Genomic DNA, 18,859 nt, shown 5'->3' on the forward strand with positions numbered 1-18,859 from the left:
AGCCCTAATGTGCACATCTTTTGCACTCCAGGCGACAACTACAAGGAAACCCTCCTGTGAACTTTGACATATTCCAGCACCAGCAGTTTTCCGCAATCTTGGCGGAGCTGGAAGCCAGCCGGGCCTTGCTCCTTCGCTGGAGGCGGAGGGGACAGGTTTGGGAGGGTGAGCCACCTTCGGTAGGGGTGAAGAAGGCCTCGGCCGTGCAGGCGCCCTCCTCCCTCAGTCGTCAGCAGCAGCCAGGTGTCCCTCAATTGCGGATTTTCACTTATCACGGGTGTTCAATTCCAAGAACATTCGTGATAAGTGAAAATCCACAATGCAAGGACACCTGGCAGCTGCTGACGACTAAGGGAGGAGGGCGCCAGCACGGCCCAGGTCTTCTTTACCCCTACTGAAGGTGGCACTCGCCCTCCCAACCCTGTTTCTTCTGCCTCCAGCGAAGGAGTAAGGCCCGGCTGGCCTCCACTTCCAGCTCCGCCAAGATTGTCTCTTTCCTACTCTTCCCAGAGCTCCATCCCACTCACCCCAGATCCGGGTCTTCCATTCCAAGAACATCCGTGATAAGTGAAAATCCACAATGCAGGGACACCTGGCTGCTGCTGACGACTGAGGGAGGAGGGCGCCTGCACGGCCGAGGCCTTCTTTACTCCTACCAAAGGTGGCCCTCGCCACCCTGTCTCCTCTGCCTCCAGAGAAGGAGCAAGGCCCGGCTGGCCTCCACTTCCAGCTCCGCCAAGATTGTCCCTTTCCTACTCTTCCCAGGGCAGAGCTCCATCCTGCTCACCCCAGATCCAGGTCTTCCATTCCAAGAACACCTGTGATAAGTGAAAATCCACAATGCAGGGACCCCTTGGTGCTGCTGACGACTGAGGGAGGAGGGCGCCTGCACGGCCGAGGCCTTCTTCACCCCTACCAAAGGTGGCCCTCACCCTCCCAACCCTGTCCCCTCCGCCTCCAGTGAAGGAGCAAGGCCCGGCAGGTCTCCACCTCCAGCTCCACTAAGATTGTCCCTTTCCTACTCTTCCCAGGGCAGAGCTCCATCCTGCTCACCCCAGATCCAGGTCTTCCATTCCAAGAACACCTGTGATAGGTGAAAATCCACAATGCAGGGACACCTGGCTGCTGCTGACGACTGAGGGAGGAGGGCGCCTGCACGGCCGAGGCCTTCTTTACTCCTACCAAAGGTGGCCCTCGCCACCCTGTCTCCTCCAGAGAAGGAGCAAGGCCCGGCTGGCCTCCACTTCCAGCTCCGCCAAGATTGTCCCTTTCCTACTCTTCCCAGGGCAGAGCTCCATCCTGCTCACCCCAGATCCAGGTCTTCCATTCCAAGAACACCTGTGATAAGTGAAAATCCACAATGCAGGGACCCCTTGGTGCTGGTGACGACTGAGGGAGGAGGGCGCCTGCACGGCCGAGGCCTTCTTCACCCCTACCAAAGGTGGCCCTCACCCTCCCAACCCTGTCCCCTCCGCCTCCAGTGAAGGAGCAAGGCCCGGCAGGTCTCCACCTCCAGCTCCACTAAGATTGTCCCTTTCCTACTCTTCCCAGGGCAGAGCTCCATCCTGCTCACCCCAGATCCAGGTCTTCCATTCCAAGAACACCTATGATAGGTGAAAATCCACAATGCAGGGACACCTGGCACCTGCTGACGACCCTCGCCCTCACAACCCTGTCTCCTCTGCCTCCAGTGAAGGAGCAAAGCCCGGCTGGCCTCCACTTCCAGCTCCGCCAAGATTGTCACCCCAGATCCAGGTCTTCCATTCCAAGAACACCCGTGATAAGTGAAAATCCACAATGTAGGGACACCTGGTAGCTGCTGACGACTGAAGGAGGAGGGCGCTTGCACAGCCGAGGCCTTCTTCACCCCTACCAAAGGTGGCCCTTGCCCTCCCGACCCTCCATCCTGCTCACCCCAGATCTGGGCCTCTCCTCCCCTTTCCCCGCCTCCTTCTCCACTTTGCTCCCGGCCTCCCTCGCTCACCGAGAGGTACCACGCTGTCGCCAGGAAGGGCCTCATCACTGCAAAGCACCAAACCCTCCTCCCTCAGCAACAGTCTGAGGCGTCAGAGCAGGAAGGAGGCAGCGGCATGCTTCCCTCGTTCTCGATGGCAGCCTCCTCTCCTCCTCCTCTTTCCCTAATTCAGTCCCCAATAAAAAAAATTACAACCCATGAAACAGCGAGTCCGCGTAAAGCGAACCACGAAACAGCGAGGGAACACTGTATTTCTAATCTGCCAAAGAGAAACACAAGAAACACAAAACCCTTTGCCGTGGGTAAAATAATGCTCTTTGTGGGACTTATCTTTATTTATCTTTATTGGTTCATTCCATAAATATAGAAGCTGTCTTTTCAGTCCAGTTCTTTTGTTGAGAAGCATGGTCGGTGTGCCCAGCAGCCGGTGCCTAGAAGATAACGCAGCTAATAGCTTGGGATTCACAGTTGGAGAAGTCACTCCAGAGATCAGTTGTCGTTGGGTTTGTCGGGTGGTTTTCTTACGAGACAGATATATATATACATATATATATACATATCGCTTTTTTAAAAAAAGGGGGAGTTTTTTTTTCCAATTTACATACATAGAATCCAACAATAACAACAGAGACCAGAAGATTAAACGAGAGCAGATTCACAGATTCCTCTGGCATCAACAAGGATTTCTAGGGTTCCCTGAATGTCGTCGTCACAAATGGCTTACATTGCAGAGATTGGGAAGGTTTTTCGCAGGGATAAATAAAAGTCATGACGATGACGGTGTTCGTTAATTTAAAAAAAAGAAAACACGTGGACACATGTGAATATACAGTACTTGCGCTACGATATGTGCTGTTGATGCGGTCGGCGACCCACGCCGCTAAGCATCCATTTTGCCTTGTGCTCTTTAATGCCCCCAAGCGGGAAAATAATAAAAATGTTTTCCTTTGCACTGAAATGCTAGAAACGATTCTTACGATAATTTGAAAGGATTTTGCATTCCCCCAAAATGCCTTTTTACTGCATTCTGCCGTTAATAGCATCCGTCGCAAGAGGTCAAGAATATCATTTGCATGGATCATAACGAGTAATTTCTATTACGAATGTGAGCAGGACGATCAACAAGGAAGAAAATTCGGAGGTGGGACAGAGGTCAGAATTACGCCCCATGTATGTCCCTCCCCTCCTTTGCATTCCCATTTTCTGGAATTGATGTCACTTCCAGTTGCCGTTTTTAGGCCAATTTTCAAGCCTCTTTTTTTGCGTTTTGGGAAGATAAATTTGAGGGAAGAGTTGGAGACGCCAAACTCTATTTGTATGCTTCTTCCACAGACAAAAAATGCATGAAAAAGGATGCAAAAATAATTTTAAAAAGGATTGGGTGGTTTTTGGGAGTCCCTGGGGCTTGGAAATAGAAAGCTCGGAAATTTAATCATGGACTAAATTGGGTGACAGGGACCCACATTTATGGGCTTATACAGTGTTGTGTTTATGCCATTGGGATTGAGTAAGGCTTCCAAATTTCCGCACGGGAAGATTGTTTTGAGGGCACTCCCTGGATGTGCATGTGTAACGGGGAGCATGTGTTGACATGGAAATGGAAACAAACCGGGGGGGGGGGAGGGATGTGCCTTTATTCACTTGACATGACACACGTTTACAACTGGAATTGGACAAAAGGGAGGCACCGCAGTAACAAGACTAGGAGGAACTCCAAATACAGTTTCTAAAAGCTCGACACGGAAACAAGGACCAGGTTGGGTCCATTCACAGGTATTATCGGAAAGCCACAATAAACTGAAATTGCAAATCTATGGCTTAATGCATTGGAAGCAGACCTCCACATAGACGGCACTTCCCCGGTTCGGTCAAGCAATGAATGCAGTGCACATTTCTTAAATGCATCGTTGCTCCGATTACAAGGCAAATGCAAAGGGATTGCTAGCATTTTCTTTCGACTCTACTATCTCTGCCCCACAATACTACAAATCGACTTCACCTCTTTCTTTAGGGTTCCTCTTTCTTTCTCTCCCTCTGTTGTATTAATGTTTTCAAAATGGATTTTCCTCCCATAATTGTCTGGATACAGACAAGAATTGTTTACTAAGCGCATGCGAAAGAAACATCCCTTCTCGGGATAAAGGATACGAGTTTTTTTTTTTTGCCGGCGGTGTAACCACCAGGAGATTGAGCCTCACAGGTTGCTCAAAGGATGGAAAATTGGCAAAGCTATTCCATCACATGCAAAAACGGGAGGAAAATAATGCCACGCCCTCAGACTTTCTGGGAGAAGACCTTTGGCTCGTCTAGAGTCTTTCAACCTCACTTTGTAGATCAACAAAGGCATAAGGAAGCTGTTTCATATTCAATTTCAGGTATGCTTCCAAAACAAATGTTTGCTTCCAAGTATTAAGTTCAAGTAAGGCAAAGTGTTTGAACTCAGGTTGTACAGTGTTCCCTCACTTATCGCAGGTGTTCCATTCCAGAACCAACGCACGATAAGTGAAAATCCGCGAAGAAGGGACGCTCCACCCACTTGAGTGGAGTGTCCCTACTTCACGGCAGCCTCCTCCTTCACACTGCCTCCGCTGCTTCCCACCTCGGAGGCCCCTTGGGTGCCCAGGCTGGTGAGCAAGGAGTGGGGAGCAGCAGAGGCAGCAAAGAGGAGGCCACCACTGAGGCCCTCTTCAGCTTGGTGAGCAAGGAGTGGTGAGCAAGGAGTGGTGAGCAACGGAGGTGGCAAAGAGGAGGCCGCCACCGAGGCCCTCTCTGGTGGCGACCTCCTCCTCCTTGCCTCTGCTGCTCCCCACCTCGGAGGCCCCTTAGGTGCTCAGCCTGGTGAGCAAGGAGTGGGGAGCAAAGGAGGCGGCGAAGAGGGGGTTGCCACTGAGGCCCTCTCTGGTGGCGACCTCCTCCTCCTTGCCTCTGCTGCTCCCCACCTCTGAGGCCCCTTGGGCGCGTAGCCTGGTGAGTAGGGAGTGGGGAGCAACGGAGGCAGCGAAGAGGGGGCTGCCACCGAGGCTCTCTCTGGCGGTGTCCTCCTCCTCCTTGCCTCCACTGCTCCCCACCTTGGAGGCCCCTTGGGTGCTCAGCCTGGTGAGCAAGGAGTAAGGAGCAAAGGAGGCGGCGAAGAGGGGGCTGCCACTGAGGCCCTCTTCAGTGGCAACCTCCTCCTCCTTGCCTCTGCTGCTCCCCACCTCTGAGGCCCCTTGGGCGCATAGCCTCGTGAGCAGGGAGTGGGGAGCAACGGAGGCAGCGAAGAGGAGGCCGCCACCGAGGCCCTCTCTGGTGGCGACCTCCTCCTCCTTGCTCCACTGCTCCCCACCTTGGAGGCCCCTTGGGTGCCCAGGCTGGTGAGCAAGGAGTGGGGAGCAGCAGAGGCAGCAAAGAGGGGGCTGCCACCGAAGCCCTCTCTGGTGGCAACCTCCTTGTTGGCTCCACTGCTCCTCACCTCTGAGGCCCCTTGAGCGCTCAGCCTGGTGAGCAAGGAGTAGGGAGCAACGGAGGCGGCGAAGAGGGGGCTGCCACTGAGGCCCTCTCTGGTGGCGACCTCCTCCTCGTTGGCTCTGCTGCTCCTCACCTCTGAGGCCCCTTGAGAGCTCAGCCTGGTGAGCAAGGAGTGGGGAGCAGCGGAGGTGGCGAAGAGGGGGCTGCCACTGAGGTCCTCTCTGGTGGCGACCTCCTCCTCCTTGCCTCCACTGCTCCCCACCTTGGAGGCCCCTTGGGTGCTCAGCCTGGTGAGCAAGGAGTAGGGAGCAACGGAGGCGGCGAAGACGGGGCCGCCACCGAGGCCCTCTTCAATGGCGACCTCCTCCTCCTCACCTATGCTGTTCCCCACCTTGAGCACCCAGCCTGGCAAGGAAGGAGCAGGGAGCAACGGAAGTGTCGAGGAGGAGAAGGAGAGGTGAGCAGCCTCTACATTGAAAATACAGTGTTCCCTCTATACAGTGTTCCCTCGCTGCTCCCCGCAAAACATCAAGTCAGCAATAAGCGAACCATGAAGTAGTGAGGAAACACTGTATTTGTGGAATTGCTCGTTTGGACTGCTATCATCCAAAGAAGGGTCGATTTCCCAAGCCATACTCTTCTACTGCAGGTATAGCATGCTGTTATATTGTCTCCATTTTGGATACGTTGGACTACAAGACCTATGTTCCACGCACCAACCAAGAGTGTTGGCAAAGGCATCCAAAAGGAGAGCCGATTAGTAGGGGTGTGCACGGCTCAAATATGGTTTGTCTTAACCAAATTCGTGCAACCTCTATTTTGATTCTTTCAAAAAATCATAAGGGGTCCGTGTCGGATCTGTTACTGAGGTCTAAAAATTCGTTTTCCATTCTCAACAATGGGGACAATAACAGAGTTCCTCCCTCAGTTTTAGGGCTACCAGGATGAAACTTGCTACTACTGTCGCATATATTTACCACTCTAAACCCCCCCAAGTTTCAGAACATTTTGCTCATCTGATTTTAAGGATATTTTTGAAGTTTTTACAAACATTAAAAAAAATCATGAGCTTTCCCCGTGAATTTCTCTAAAATGACACAACACAACCAGGACATCATTTCCCCCAAGTTTCCGAATTATTCACATATCCACCATTTTTTAGGGAATTTCTCATTCTTCTCAAAGACTAAACTGACTCACTGTGACTTATGAGTTATCTACTTTCTACGAAAACTGACTACTGGATGTTTTCATTTGTTTGTATGGGACACTGTGCGCAGTCTTTGTAACGCGCGTTGTAATTACGGATTTAACGCATCTTACAACTTTCAACCCTCTCATGAGAGTTGAGTATGTTCTTCAATACGTTCCCTAATTTCTAAATTATATCCAAAAGCAGGCACTTGCTCTTAATTGTCATTTTCCTTCGTCCCAGGAACCAGAATTTGGAGTAAACTAAAGAAGGAGAGGAGCGGAAAAACTGGACTTTTTAACATATGGAACAATTTGAAGACGGGAAAGACACTGGTTATAATTTTCCTCAATTCATTCTGCATTTCACTAAGGCACGGTTCATGCATTTGCAGCAACGAGCAGCCAGAGGGAGCAAATTGCTTTTCCACGGCCACTTCTTACACTCTTTGATGCCACTTCCTACTTCCTGGACGAGATGTGGATGAAGTTTATGATGCAACGGAAACGAAAACGCACAGGGAAGACAACAAAATTACCCAGACAGTTACCATAAGTTGAAATAAGGGAAAAGACTACGAAACAAAATCTGGAGAAGCGCCCGGTCCAGACGGGGCTTCTATCCTTAATGCCCGTCAATAAGGAAACAGGGTGCCTTTGTTGGAAATGCAATGACACTCAGTATTTACTAAACGAGAGCAGCAGTGTTATGGTCGAAGACACACAATCTCCTTAGGTTTTATTCTAATGGTTCTGAGCTCTAGACCAATATTCTTTGGGAATCAATCCAGCTTTCCCCATTTATATTGTCAAAAGCTTTTTCTCTGTCTCTTCTTTGCCTGAGCAAAGCTAGCTTAGTCCTCTTCCTTTTTTAATATCTGCAGCTAGCTCTCCTACAACAACTGTTTTCCACTGCTGTTGACACTAGTTATACTAAATCATGATAACGAGCCCTTACTCATTTGTGTTGTCGGCCTTTCTATTCCTTTCCAACCTGAGTATCACGTTTCCCTTCCTTCCACTAAGCATTTTCAACCTCGTCCAATTCAAACTCTGCTTTCCAAAGAAAAGGAACTTTCCAACTTGTAGCTGTCATAGAATCCTAGAATTGGAAGGGACTCCCAAAGGCCATCTAGTCCAACCTTTTTCCTTCCAACATCCTTTCAGACATTTATAGACCTGTCCTTTCTCTCTCTAAAAACCAAGTTACGGAAAGAATGGCTCACATTGGCTGACCATTCTTAGGCTACGGACCCTCATAAAAGTTGCACTGGAGATCCGTTTTGACCTCATGTTTATCACTCGCAGAGATTTGATTTGGGAGGATTTTTGGGTGAGTAAGTGGGTGCGTTGCATGCAATTGTGACTGTAATGCACCTTTCGGAGCTCCTCGAGTCAGATGTCGAGAGCATGAATGTAATTATTTAACTCATTTCAATGAGAATAATAGTAAGAATTGTGTGCCCGTCAATATGGAAGGGGGAACGAAAAATGAAATGCCATCCTTTGCGTCTAACATGGTCGGGAGAAAAGAACCAAAAATAGATAGATAGAAAGGGAGAAAAAACGAGACAGTGTGGTTTTCTCCTTTCCCAAAAATAAAAGGCAGTGATTGGCCGGAAACGGACTACACTTTCCAGCATTTCTTAATAATCGAAAATAGAACCAAAAAGAGATGTTAAGAAGCCTACGTAGTCCATTGATGTTTCGGAAACGAGCAAAACAAAGAGGGACGTGGTTTCTTTCCCCAGGACACGCTGTTTTAAGTTGTTTAATTCTCGGACGAGGGCCGTTAACTCTTCGCTTGGCTTTGATGTAGCTTTAAGCAAGCAAACGGGAGAGGCGAGGAGTCGAGGAAAAAGTCCCAGGCAAGCGGGGTTCGTTCCCCAATTAGGATCGGTAGTCCTTTTTGCTGTAGGGTTTATTGCCCAAGATGCTATCGATCTCATGGATAATCGAAGAGGAAAGTTTGGGGAGGACCTGTTGGGGGGGAGAGAGATACAATCGGTTGGATTTTGGCTCTTTTGGAGAGGGTGGGTCTCCTCGTGGAGAGGAAAAGTAGGGTATAAATAAAACAAATAATAATATAATTCTGTTCTAATCTATATAAATAAAAAGCTAATGTTCGTTTGTGGGATTAACGTAACTCCAAAACCACTGGACAAATTGACACCAAATTTGGACACAAGACACCTAACAATACGACGTCTGTCTTTCACTCATAAAAGCACTGAAAAACACAGCAGAAAGGTTTTGAAAAGCCAAAAAACAAAAATTACATTACAATGCATGCACACACACACACACACACACAAAACACACACAGAAAGGGGAAAGGAAGAAGGAGGGAGGGGAGAGAAAGAAGGAAAGAAGGAAGGAGAGCAGGAAGGAAAGAAAGAAGGGTAGAGAAGGAAGGAAGTAGGGAAGGAGGGAGAGAATGGAAAGAAGGAAGGGAAAGAAAGGTGGAAAGAAAAAAGAGTAGAGAAGGAAGGAGAGAAGGAGGGAGAGGAAGAGAGAAAGAAGGAGGGAAGGAGAGAATGAAGGAAAGAAAGGTAGAAAAGGAAGGAAGAAGAGAAAGGAGGGAAGGAGAGCAGGAAGGAAAGAAAGAAGGATAGAGAAGGAGGGAGAGAAAGAAGGAGGGAAGGAGAGAAGGAAGGAAAGAGAAGGAAGTAAGTCGAGAAGGAGGGAGAGAATGGAAAGAAGGAAGGGAAAGAAAGATGGAAAGAAAAAAGAGTAGAGAAGGAAGGAGAGAAAGAGAGAAAGAAGGAGGGAAGGAGAGAATGAAGGAAAGAAAGGCAGAGAAGGAAGGAAGAAAGGAGGGAAGGAGGGAAGGAAGGAAAGAAAGAAGGATAGAGAAGGAGGGAGAGAAAGAAGAAGGGAAGGAGAGAAGGAAGGAAAGAGAAGTAAGTAAGTCGAGAAGGAGGGAGAGAACGGAAAGAAGGAAGGGAAAGAAAGATGGAGAGAAAAAAGAGTAGAGAAGGAAGGAGAGAAAGAGAGAAAGAAGGAAGGAGAGAATGAAGGAAAGAAAGGTAGAGAAGGAAGGAAGAAGAGAAAGAAGGAGAGAAGGAAGGAAAGAAAGAAGGATAGAGAAGGAGGGAGAGAAAGAAGGAGGGAAGGAGAGAAGGAAGCAAAGAGAAGGAAGTAAGTAGAGAAGGAGGGAGAAAAGAGAAAGAAGGAGAGAAGGAAGGAAAGAAGGGTAGAGAAGGAAGTAAGTAGAGAAGGAGGGAGAGGATGGAAAGAAGGAAGGGAAAGAAAGATGGAAAGAAAAAAGAGTAGAGAAGGAGGGAGAGAAAGAGAGAAAGAAGGAGGGAAGGAGAGAATGAAGGAAAGAAAGGTAGAGAAGGAAGGGAGAAGAGAAAGGAGGGAAGGAGAGAAGGAAAGAAAGAAGGATAGAGAAGGAGGGAGAGAAAGAAGGAGGGAAGGAGAGAAGGAAGGAAAGAAGGGTAGAGAAGGAAGTAAGTAGAGAAGGAGGGAGAGAAAGAAGGAGAGAAGGAAGGAAAGAAAGAAGAATAGAGAATGAATTAAGTAGAGGAGGGGGAGAAAGAGGGAAAGGAGGAGGGAAGGAAAGAAGGAAAGGTAGAGAAGGAAGGAAGGAGAGAAGGAAATTAAAAAAAGTGAAAAAGGGAAGGAAGGAGAGAAAGAATGAAAGAAAGAGGGAAGGAAGGAAGGGAAGAGACAAGGAAGGATGGAACCAAAGAGCAAAGGAAGCGAGAAAAGAAACAGGTAGAGAAGGAAGAAAGAAGGGAAAGGAAAAGAGGGAAGGAAGGAAAGAGGGAGGGAAGGAAGGGTAGGAAAAAAGGAGAGAAAGAGGGAAGGATGGTTGACCACAGCAAAGCGTGGTGAGTACAGCTAGTAATATAATAAATATAATAATATAATATGCTGCACAGTGTCCCTACTGCAAAAACATAATTACAACATTACGTAACATTTGATTTTTTTCATCATGTATTAGTCGCATCCCCCTTTTAGATTAAGACGTAAAAGGTGCGACTATTACATGATGAAATTTTAAAATAAAAAACATGTAGTTTATATATATCAGAAACTTTGTTTTTCTGGCTGAATTGGTTGAGACTCTATGATTGAGTTTGTGTGTGTGTGTGTGTGGGGGGGGTGGTCTTATGTTTTCGGAGGGGATTCACCTGTATTGCTCCGATGTTTTCCATTAGCTGGTCTGCGTTGGAAGCTCCCAGCAGAACCGAACTGACGCCTTCGTTCCGTAAACACCAGGCTGCCAGGAGGAAACCAAAAAGCGTTTGACATTATTTGGCATCTATCAATTCTATGACTTCGATTAATGTCATCCATTACATATAAAACCATGTAACATGATTTTAGTACAAATTATAATAATAATATTATAATTGTATTATATTATTATATTAATATTATATATTTAAATCATTATAATTATAACACGATATATAACACGATTTTTGTTCCGGGGTGATAAATGTAATTTTCCCATCGTGGTCAACTGTGAACACGCACATATGGTAGTTTCTGCGCCTGAGGAGACAGCTTCGGAACCTTCTAGATAGATTTGAAAAACTTTGGAGGTTGGCCCCGCCCACTCTCCCCTTGCGAGTATAAGTAGCAGGTGGGCAGGTAGCAGGGGGTGCGACTATTACATGATGAAAATAAAGGTGTTTGCACAGAACATCCTACAGCACTTTATATTATTATATAGTTATATTGAATTATATTATTATTAATTATATACTTATATATTTATTTATTTACTTACTTTGCTTTTCTCATCTGGGGGGGGGAGGGGGGAGGGGAGGAAAGAGCATTCTGAACCCCAACAACGACAGAATTGGGCTGAACTTCCTACAGAGAACCCCCACGACCAACAGAAAATAAATACTGTGTTTTCTGATGATCTTTATTAACTTTTGTTAATAAAAAAGGGGGTGCGACTATTACATGATGAAAAAAAGGTGTTTGCACAGGACATCCTACAGCGCTTTATATTATTATATAGTTATATATTATTATATTATTATATTATTTTATTATTATTATTTATTTTTTTATTTGCTTTTCTCACCTCGGGGGGGGGGAGGGGGAGGAAAGAGCATTCTGAACCCCAACAACGACAGAATTGGGCTGAACTTCCTACAGAGAACCCCCATGACCAACAGAAAATAAATACTGTGTTTTCTGATGGTCTTTATTAACTTTTGTTAATAAAAAAGGGGGTGCGACTATTACATGATGAAAAAAGGTGTTTGCACAGGACATCCTACAGCACTTTATATTATTATATAGTTATATTGAATTATATTATTATATTATTATTAAATATATATATATATATATATATATATATACTTACTTTGCTTTTCTCATCTCGGGGGGGGGGTGAGGAAAGAGCCTTCTGAACCCCAACAACGACAGAATTGGGCCAAAGTTCCCACAGAGAACCCCCATGACCCACAGAAAATACTGTATTTTCTGATGGTCTTTGGCGACCCTTCGGACACCCCCTTGTGACCCCCCCAGGGGTCCCGACCCCCAGATTGAGAAACACTCCTATAGAACAAATATCATGCTGCATAGTGTTATCCGGTGGCAATGAGGAAAGACAAAAGGCGGCCGCCCTCTCTGTACTCACCAATGGCCAGCTGGGGCAGCGTGCATCCCAGCCGCTCCGCGATGGCTTGCAACTCTTTCAGCTTGGCTTGCTGCCGCCTGCCTTCCTCGCTCAGGATCTTGTCTTTCAGCCACTGGTAGCCCTGTGTAGCGAATTTGTTGATCTATGTTAAATTTTTGATGTATAGCTCTATGTTGCAAGGTGGCAGAATTGGCACAAATAGGGTAGCAACAGTAGAGATAAGATTAATTTGCATACGTGCAGCCAATTGGTCGTATACCGATGAGTGTAGGCCAGGATTTGAAAAGGCCACTGAGCCAGAATGGCAGTTGGGGGAAGAGAGCTGAACATTCCAAAGGGGCGGAGTTAAGTTTAAAAATAGGCAGTTAGAGAGTCAGGAGATTCAGTTAGTTAGGGATTCATGTTTGTGAGATACAATTAGGGATTCCTGTTTGTGATGTACAGTTAGGAACTTCTGAGAGAAAAGCAGTTAGGAAAATGGAGCTCAAGTGTTAAGGAAAATAAAGAAGTGCCAGTGTTGTTTAAGGCAGAATATAGTTTTGTCAAAAGTGTATGATTTGAAAGAGTTGAAGTTTGATAGGAAAAGTTAACCAAGTGAATGATATTGAATGTAAGATTTCAAGACTGTAACAGAACATACAAATGTAACCATAAGCGTTGGAGCCAGAAGCTATAAATAAACTCTGTTACTTTGTTTACTACAAGAGTGTCTCAAGCCTGTGATATAAAGCCTCAAAGTAAAAGCTCACAAGAAAGCCAATTTTTAAGGGAAACTGTTTCAGTACAAGGCAAGTAAAAGATTAAAAAGAAAATATTTTCCCCCCACATCGTCACACATAAAAAGGCACCTGTAAAAGGACTGAAGTAGTGACATGGTTGTCCCACCCTGCAGAGGACATAAACCAACCGATTGGAGGGCTTCCAAGAGGTAACCGTACCCCTCTCTGCCCCCCACCTAAGGTAACCCTCCCACCAATCAGGCCAATCGAGACTCACTTTGAGTGACGCCCGCGAGTAAGGCGGGATCCCGCCGTCGTATTTCCCCGACACGATTCCACACGCGAGGGGGGACCACGTCATCGCGCCCACGCCTGTGGGAAGGAAAGGAAACCGGGTTCAGGGCAGAAGCAAGAAGGACAGTCCGGAATATAACAAGGTCCATTCTGCGGCATTTCCAACCTCTCTATTTAAAGTAGAGATGGAAAGAAGCGGATAAAGCTAGCATACAAGAATACAACAAGTATGGCCCGCTGCCCTGCAGGGATTTCACACACACCCCCCCCCCCGACTTTTAATGTTGGTGTTTATCAGGGAGCAGCACTCTCGCCATTGCTATTCATACTCTGCATGGAAACGGCTATGACAGATTTGCAGACTATGTATCTCTGGATGCTCCTCTACGTAGATGACATAGCACTTGGCCTCCAACAACAGCTGCAGATATGGAATGATAGACTCGGCAATTTTTTTTAAAAAAAAAATATTATTGAATTCATTTATATATATATATAATTTATATAAAATTATTTGGAAATTTATTATTGAATTTATCTATATAAATAAAAATGTAACGTTCGTTTGTGGGATTAACAGAACTCAAAAACCACTGGACGAATTGACACCAAATTTGGACACAAGACACCTCTCAGGCCAACGAGTGACCATCACTCATAAAAACACTAAAAAACACAACAAAAGGGACTTAAAAAGCCAAAAAACAAAAAATACATTACACACACACACACATATACAAACACATATATACACACATATATGCACACACACACACAAAACACATACACAGAAAGAAGGAGGGAAGGAGAGAAGGAAGGAAAGAAAGAAGCGTAGAGAAGGAAGAAAGGAAGAAGAGAAGGAGGGAGAGAAGAAGGGAAAGGAGGGAAGGAGAGAAGGAAGGAAAAAAGAAGGGTAGAGAAGGAAGGAAGGAGAGAAGGAGGGAGAGAAAGAGGGAAGGAGAGAAGGAAGGAAAGAAAAGGGTAGAGAAGGCAGGAAGGAGAGAAGGAGTGAAGGAGATAAAGAAGGAAAGAAAGAAGGGTAGAGAAGGAAGGAGAGAAGGAGGGAGAGAAAGAGGGAAAGAAGGAGGGAAGGAGAGAAAGAAGGAAAGAAAGAAGGATAGAGAAGGAAGGAAGGAGAGGAGTGAGAGAATGAAATAAAAAAGTGAAAGAGGGAGGGAAGGAGAGAAGGAACGAAAGAGAGATAGAGGGAGGGAAGGAAGGAAAGAGACAAGGAAGGGTGGAACCAAAGAGCAAAGGAAGCCAGAAAAGAAACAGGTCGAGAAGGAAGAAAGAAGAAGGGAAAGAAATAGAGGGAAGGAAGGAAAGAGGGAGGGAAGAGAAAGAAAGGAGAGAAAGAGAGAGGGAAGGTTGGCCACAGCAACGAGTAGCGGGTACAGCTAGTAATATATCTAAAATTTATTATTGAAAATAGACTTCAACTGAACGTACCCCAAACGGAGTATCTAGAATGTGGCCTTCAAACCGAAAAAGCATTTCAAATCCATGGACAAGAAGACGGCCCAGTTTAAATACCTAGGGTCACTTGGTCTTCATAGATGGTGACACAATGCTAGACGTACGCTCACAAATAAATGCAGCCTGGTTGAAATGGCGGAAAATGACTGACATTCTGGATGACCCAAAAATGCCTGAACAACTCAAGGCTAAAATCAACATGACAGTTGTCCGCCCAGCAGTCGTTTGTTGGTGGCCAGCAACAAAAAAACACGAACAAGGCCTTGACACAATGGAAATGGAAATGCTGAGATGGAAACTTGGCTGGACACTTCTTGACCATGTGTCAAAAGAGGACATCCATCTGTCAAAGACTAGAAATCAAAGCAGTCAGCAAGAAAATGAAGGAAGCAAGGCTACGGTAGTCTGGCCACGTCATGAGAAGAGAACCAACATCAGATGATTGCAGGGTGGTGACCATGTGGACAAACGCCGAAGAGAAGATGGATGGACACCATCAACAAACACATGCTTGCCGTCAACTTGGGACCTGAGAAGGCCCAACACAAAGCCCTGCAGAAACGACTGTCACAATGCTTATCTCTCCATTGGGAAAATAGCTTAAGAAGATGGATGGATGGATAGATGGATACTGCAGCACTGCATTTGGAGATTTTAGGGCAATGACCACATGGACAAAGGCCAAAGAAAAGATGGATGGACACCATCAATGAAGACATGTGCTCTGCCAACCTGAGACCCGAGAAGGCCCAACACAAAGCCCTGCAGAAACAAGTCACAATGCTCACCCCTCCTATGGGAAAATAGCTTAGAAAGAAGATGGATGGATGGATAAATCGATGGATGCATGGATGGATAGATGGATGGATGGATAGATGGATCCAAACCTCCATCCATCCAAACATCTATCCATCCATCCATCCATCCATCCATCTATCCAAACAAATGGACTGTTGTTTCTGCAGGGCTTTGTGTTGGGCCTCCTCAGGTCTCAGGTTGGCATCTTTGTCAATGGTGTCCATCCATCTTTTTTTCTTGGCCTTTGTCCACATGGTCATTGCCCTGCGATGTCCAATTGTAGTGCTATAGTATCCATCCACCTATCTGTCTATCCATCCATCCAAACATCTATCCATCCATCCATCTATCCATCTATTCATCAATCCATCCATCTATCCAAATATCCATCCATCTAGCCATCTACCCATCCATCTATCCATCAATCCACCCATCCATTCATCTAGATAGATGAATGGATGGGTGGATTGATGGGTAGATGGATGGGTAGATGGCTAGATGGATGGATATTTGGATAGATGGATGGATTGATGAATAGATGGATAGATGGATGGATGGATAGATGTTTGGATGGATGGATAGACAGATAGGTGGATGGATACTATAGCACTACAATTGGACATCGCAGGGCAATGACCATGTGGACAAAGGCCAAGAAAAAAAGATGGATGGACACCATTGACAAAGATGCCAACCTGAGACCTGAGGAGGCCCAACACAAAGCCCTGCAGAAACAACAGTCACAATGCTCACCCCCTCCTATGGGAAAATAACTTAGACAGAAGAAGATGGATGGATGGATAAATTGATGGATGCATGGATGGATAGATGGATGGATGGATGAATGGATAGATGGATCCAAACATCCATCCATCCAAACATCTATCAATCCACCAATCCATCCATCTATCCAAACATCCATCTATCCATCCATCTATCCATCAATCCATCCAGCTATCCAAACATCCATCCATCTAGCCATCTTCTCATCTATCTATCCATCAATCCACCCATCCATTCATCTATCTAGATGAATGGATGGGTGGATTGATGGATAGATGGATAGGTAAATGGCTAGATGGATGGATATTTGGATAGATGGATGGATTGATGAATAGATGGATAGATGGATGGATGGATAGATGGATGGATGGATGGACAGATAGGTGGATGGATACTATACCACTGCATTTGGAGATTTTAGGGTGACGACCACATGGACAAAGGCCAAAGAAAAGATTGATGGACACCATCAATGAAGACATGTGCTCTGCCAACCTGAGACCTGAGAAGGCCCAACACAAAGCCCTGTGGAAACGACAGTCACAATGCTCACCCCTCCTATGGGAAAATAGCTTAGAAAGAGGGAGATGGATGGATGGGTAGATGGATGGATGGGTGGATGGATGGGTGGATGGATGGATGGGTAGGTGGATGGATGGGTTGATGGGTAGGTGGATGGATGGATGGATGGATACTGCAGCACTGCATTTGGAGATTTTAGGGTGACGACCACATGGACAAAGGCCAAAGAAATGATGGATGAACACCATCAATGAAGACATGTGCTCTGCCAACCTGAGACCCGAGAAGGCCCAACACAAAGCCCTGTGGAAACGACAATCACAATGCTCACCCTCCTATGGGAAAATAGCTTAGAAAGAGGGAGATGGATGGATGAGTAGATGGATGGATGGATGGGTGGGTGGGTGGGTAGGTGGATGGATGGATGGATACTGCAGCACTGCATTTGGAGATTTTAGGGCAACGACCACATGGACAAAGGCCAAAGAAAAGATGGATGGACACCATCAATGAAGACATGTGCTCTGCCAACCTGAGACCTGAGAAGGCCCAACACAAAGCCCTGTGGAAACGACAGTCACAATGCTCACCCCTCCTATGGGAAAATAGCTTAGAAAGAAGAAGATGGATGGATGGATGGATAAATCAATGGATGGATGGATGGATGGATCCAAACATCCATCCATCCATCCAAACATCTATCAATCCATCTATCCAAACATCCATCTATCCATCCATCTATTCATCAATCCATCCATCTATCAAAATATCCATCCATCTAGCCATCTATCTAGATGAATGGATGGGTGGATTGATGGATAGATGGATGGGTAGATGGCTAGGTGGATGGATATTTGGATAGATGGATGGATTGATGAATAGATGGATGTTTGGATGGATGTTTGGATGGACAGATAGATTAATGGATACTATAGCACTGCATTTGGAGATCACAGGGTGATGACCATGTGGACAAAGGCCAAAAAAAGATGGATGGACACTACCAATAAAGACATGCGAGCTGCCAACCTGAGACCTGAGGAGACCCAACACAGAAACAACAGTCACAATGCTCACCCCTTCATTGGGAAAATAGCTTAGAAAGAAGAAGATGGATGGATAGATAGATAAATCAATAGATGGATGGATGAATGGATAGATGGATCCAAACATCCATCCATCAAAACATCTATCAATCCATCCATCCATCCATCCATCTATTCATCAATCCATCTATCTATCCAAATATCCATCCATCTATCCATCAATAAATCCACCCATCCATTCATCTATCTAGATGAATACATGGGTGTATTGATGGATAGATGGATGGGTAAATGGCTAGATGGATGGATATTTGGATAGATGGATGGATTGATGAATAGATGGATGGATAGATGGATGGATGGATGGATAAAAGGATGTTTGGATAAATGAATGGATGGATAGATATTTGGATATATGGATGTTTGGATGGACAGATAGGTGGATGGATACTATAGCACTACATTTGGAGATCGCAGGGCAATGACCATGTGGACAAAAGCCAAGAAAAAAAGATGGATGGACACCACTGACAAAGACATGCGAGCTGCCAACCTGAGACCTGAGGAGGCGCAATACAAAGCCCTGCAGAAACAACAGTCACAATGCTCACCCCTCCTATGGGAAAATAGCTTAGAAAGAAGAAAATGGATGGATAGATGGAATAATGTTTGGATGGATGGATGGATGGATGGATGGATAGATGGATGGATGGGTGGATGTTTGGATGGATGGATGGATAGATGCTTGGATGGATGGATGGATGGATGGATAGATTGATGGGTGGATGTTTGGATGGATGGATAGTTTAATGGATGTTTGGATGGATGGATGGATAGATGTATGGATGGATAGATGAATGCTTGGAAGGATGGATAGATGCTTGGATGGATGGATGGATGGATGTTTGGATGGATGGATAGTTGGATGGATGTTTGGATGGATGGATGGATGGATGGATGGATGGATGGATAGATGTATGGATGG

General features: G+C 45.9%; 1 protein-coding gene across 7 annotated transcripts in view; it reads right to left on the reverse strand.

Annotated features, from left to right (window-relative positions):
* Positions 1–2,267: 2,267 nt before the first annotated feature.
* The window catches only part of KCNAB2 (potassium voltage-gated channel subfamily A regulatory beta subunit 2), a 122,564-nt gene continuing 105,972 nt past the window's right edge, over positions 2,268–18,859 (reverse strand). For all 7 annotated transcript variants that reach the window (XM_067472810.1, XM_067472808.1, XM_067472809.1 and 4 more), the window contains 4 exons: positions 13,233–13,327; positions 12,237–12,357; positions 10,759–10,847; positions 2,268–8,593 (listed from right to left, as the gene is read on the reverse strand). In XM_067472810.1, coding sequence (XP_067328911.1) covers positions 8,504–8,593; positions 10,759–10,847; positions 12,237–12,357; positions 13,233–13,327 — 395 coding nt within the window. In that variant the 3' untranslated portion in view covers positions 2,268–8,503. The remainder of the gene's footprint in view (positions 8,594–10,758; positions 10,848–12,236; positions 12,358–13,232; positions 13,328–18,859) is intronic.

The sequence above is a fragment of the Anolis sagrei genome, chromosome 13, assembly GCF_037176765.1.
Source record: "Anolis sagrei isolate rAnoSag1 chromosome 13, rAnoSag1.mat, whole genome shotgun sequence".
In the NCBI taxonomy this organism is placed as follows: Eukaryota; Metazoa; Chordata; class Lepidosauria; order Squamata; family Dactyloidae; genus Anolis; species Anolis sagrei.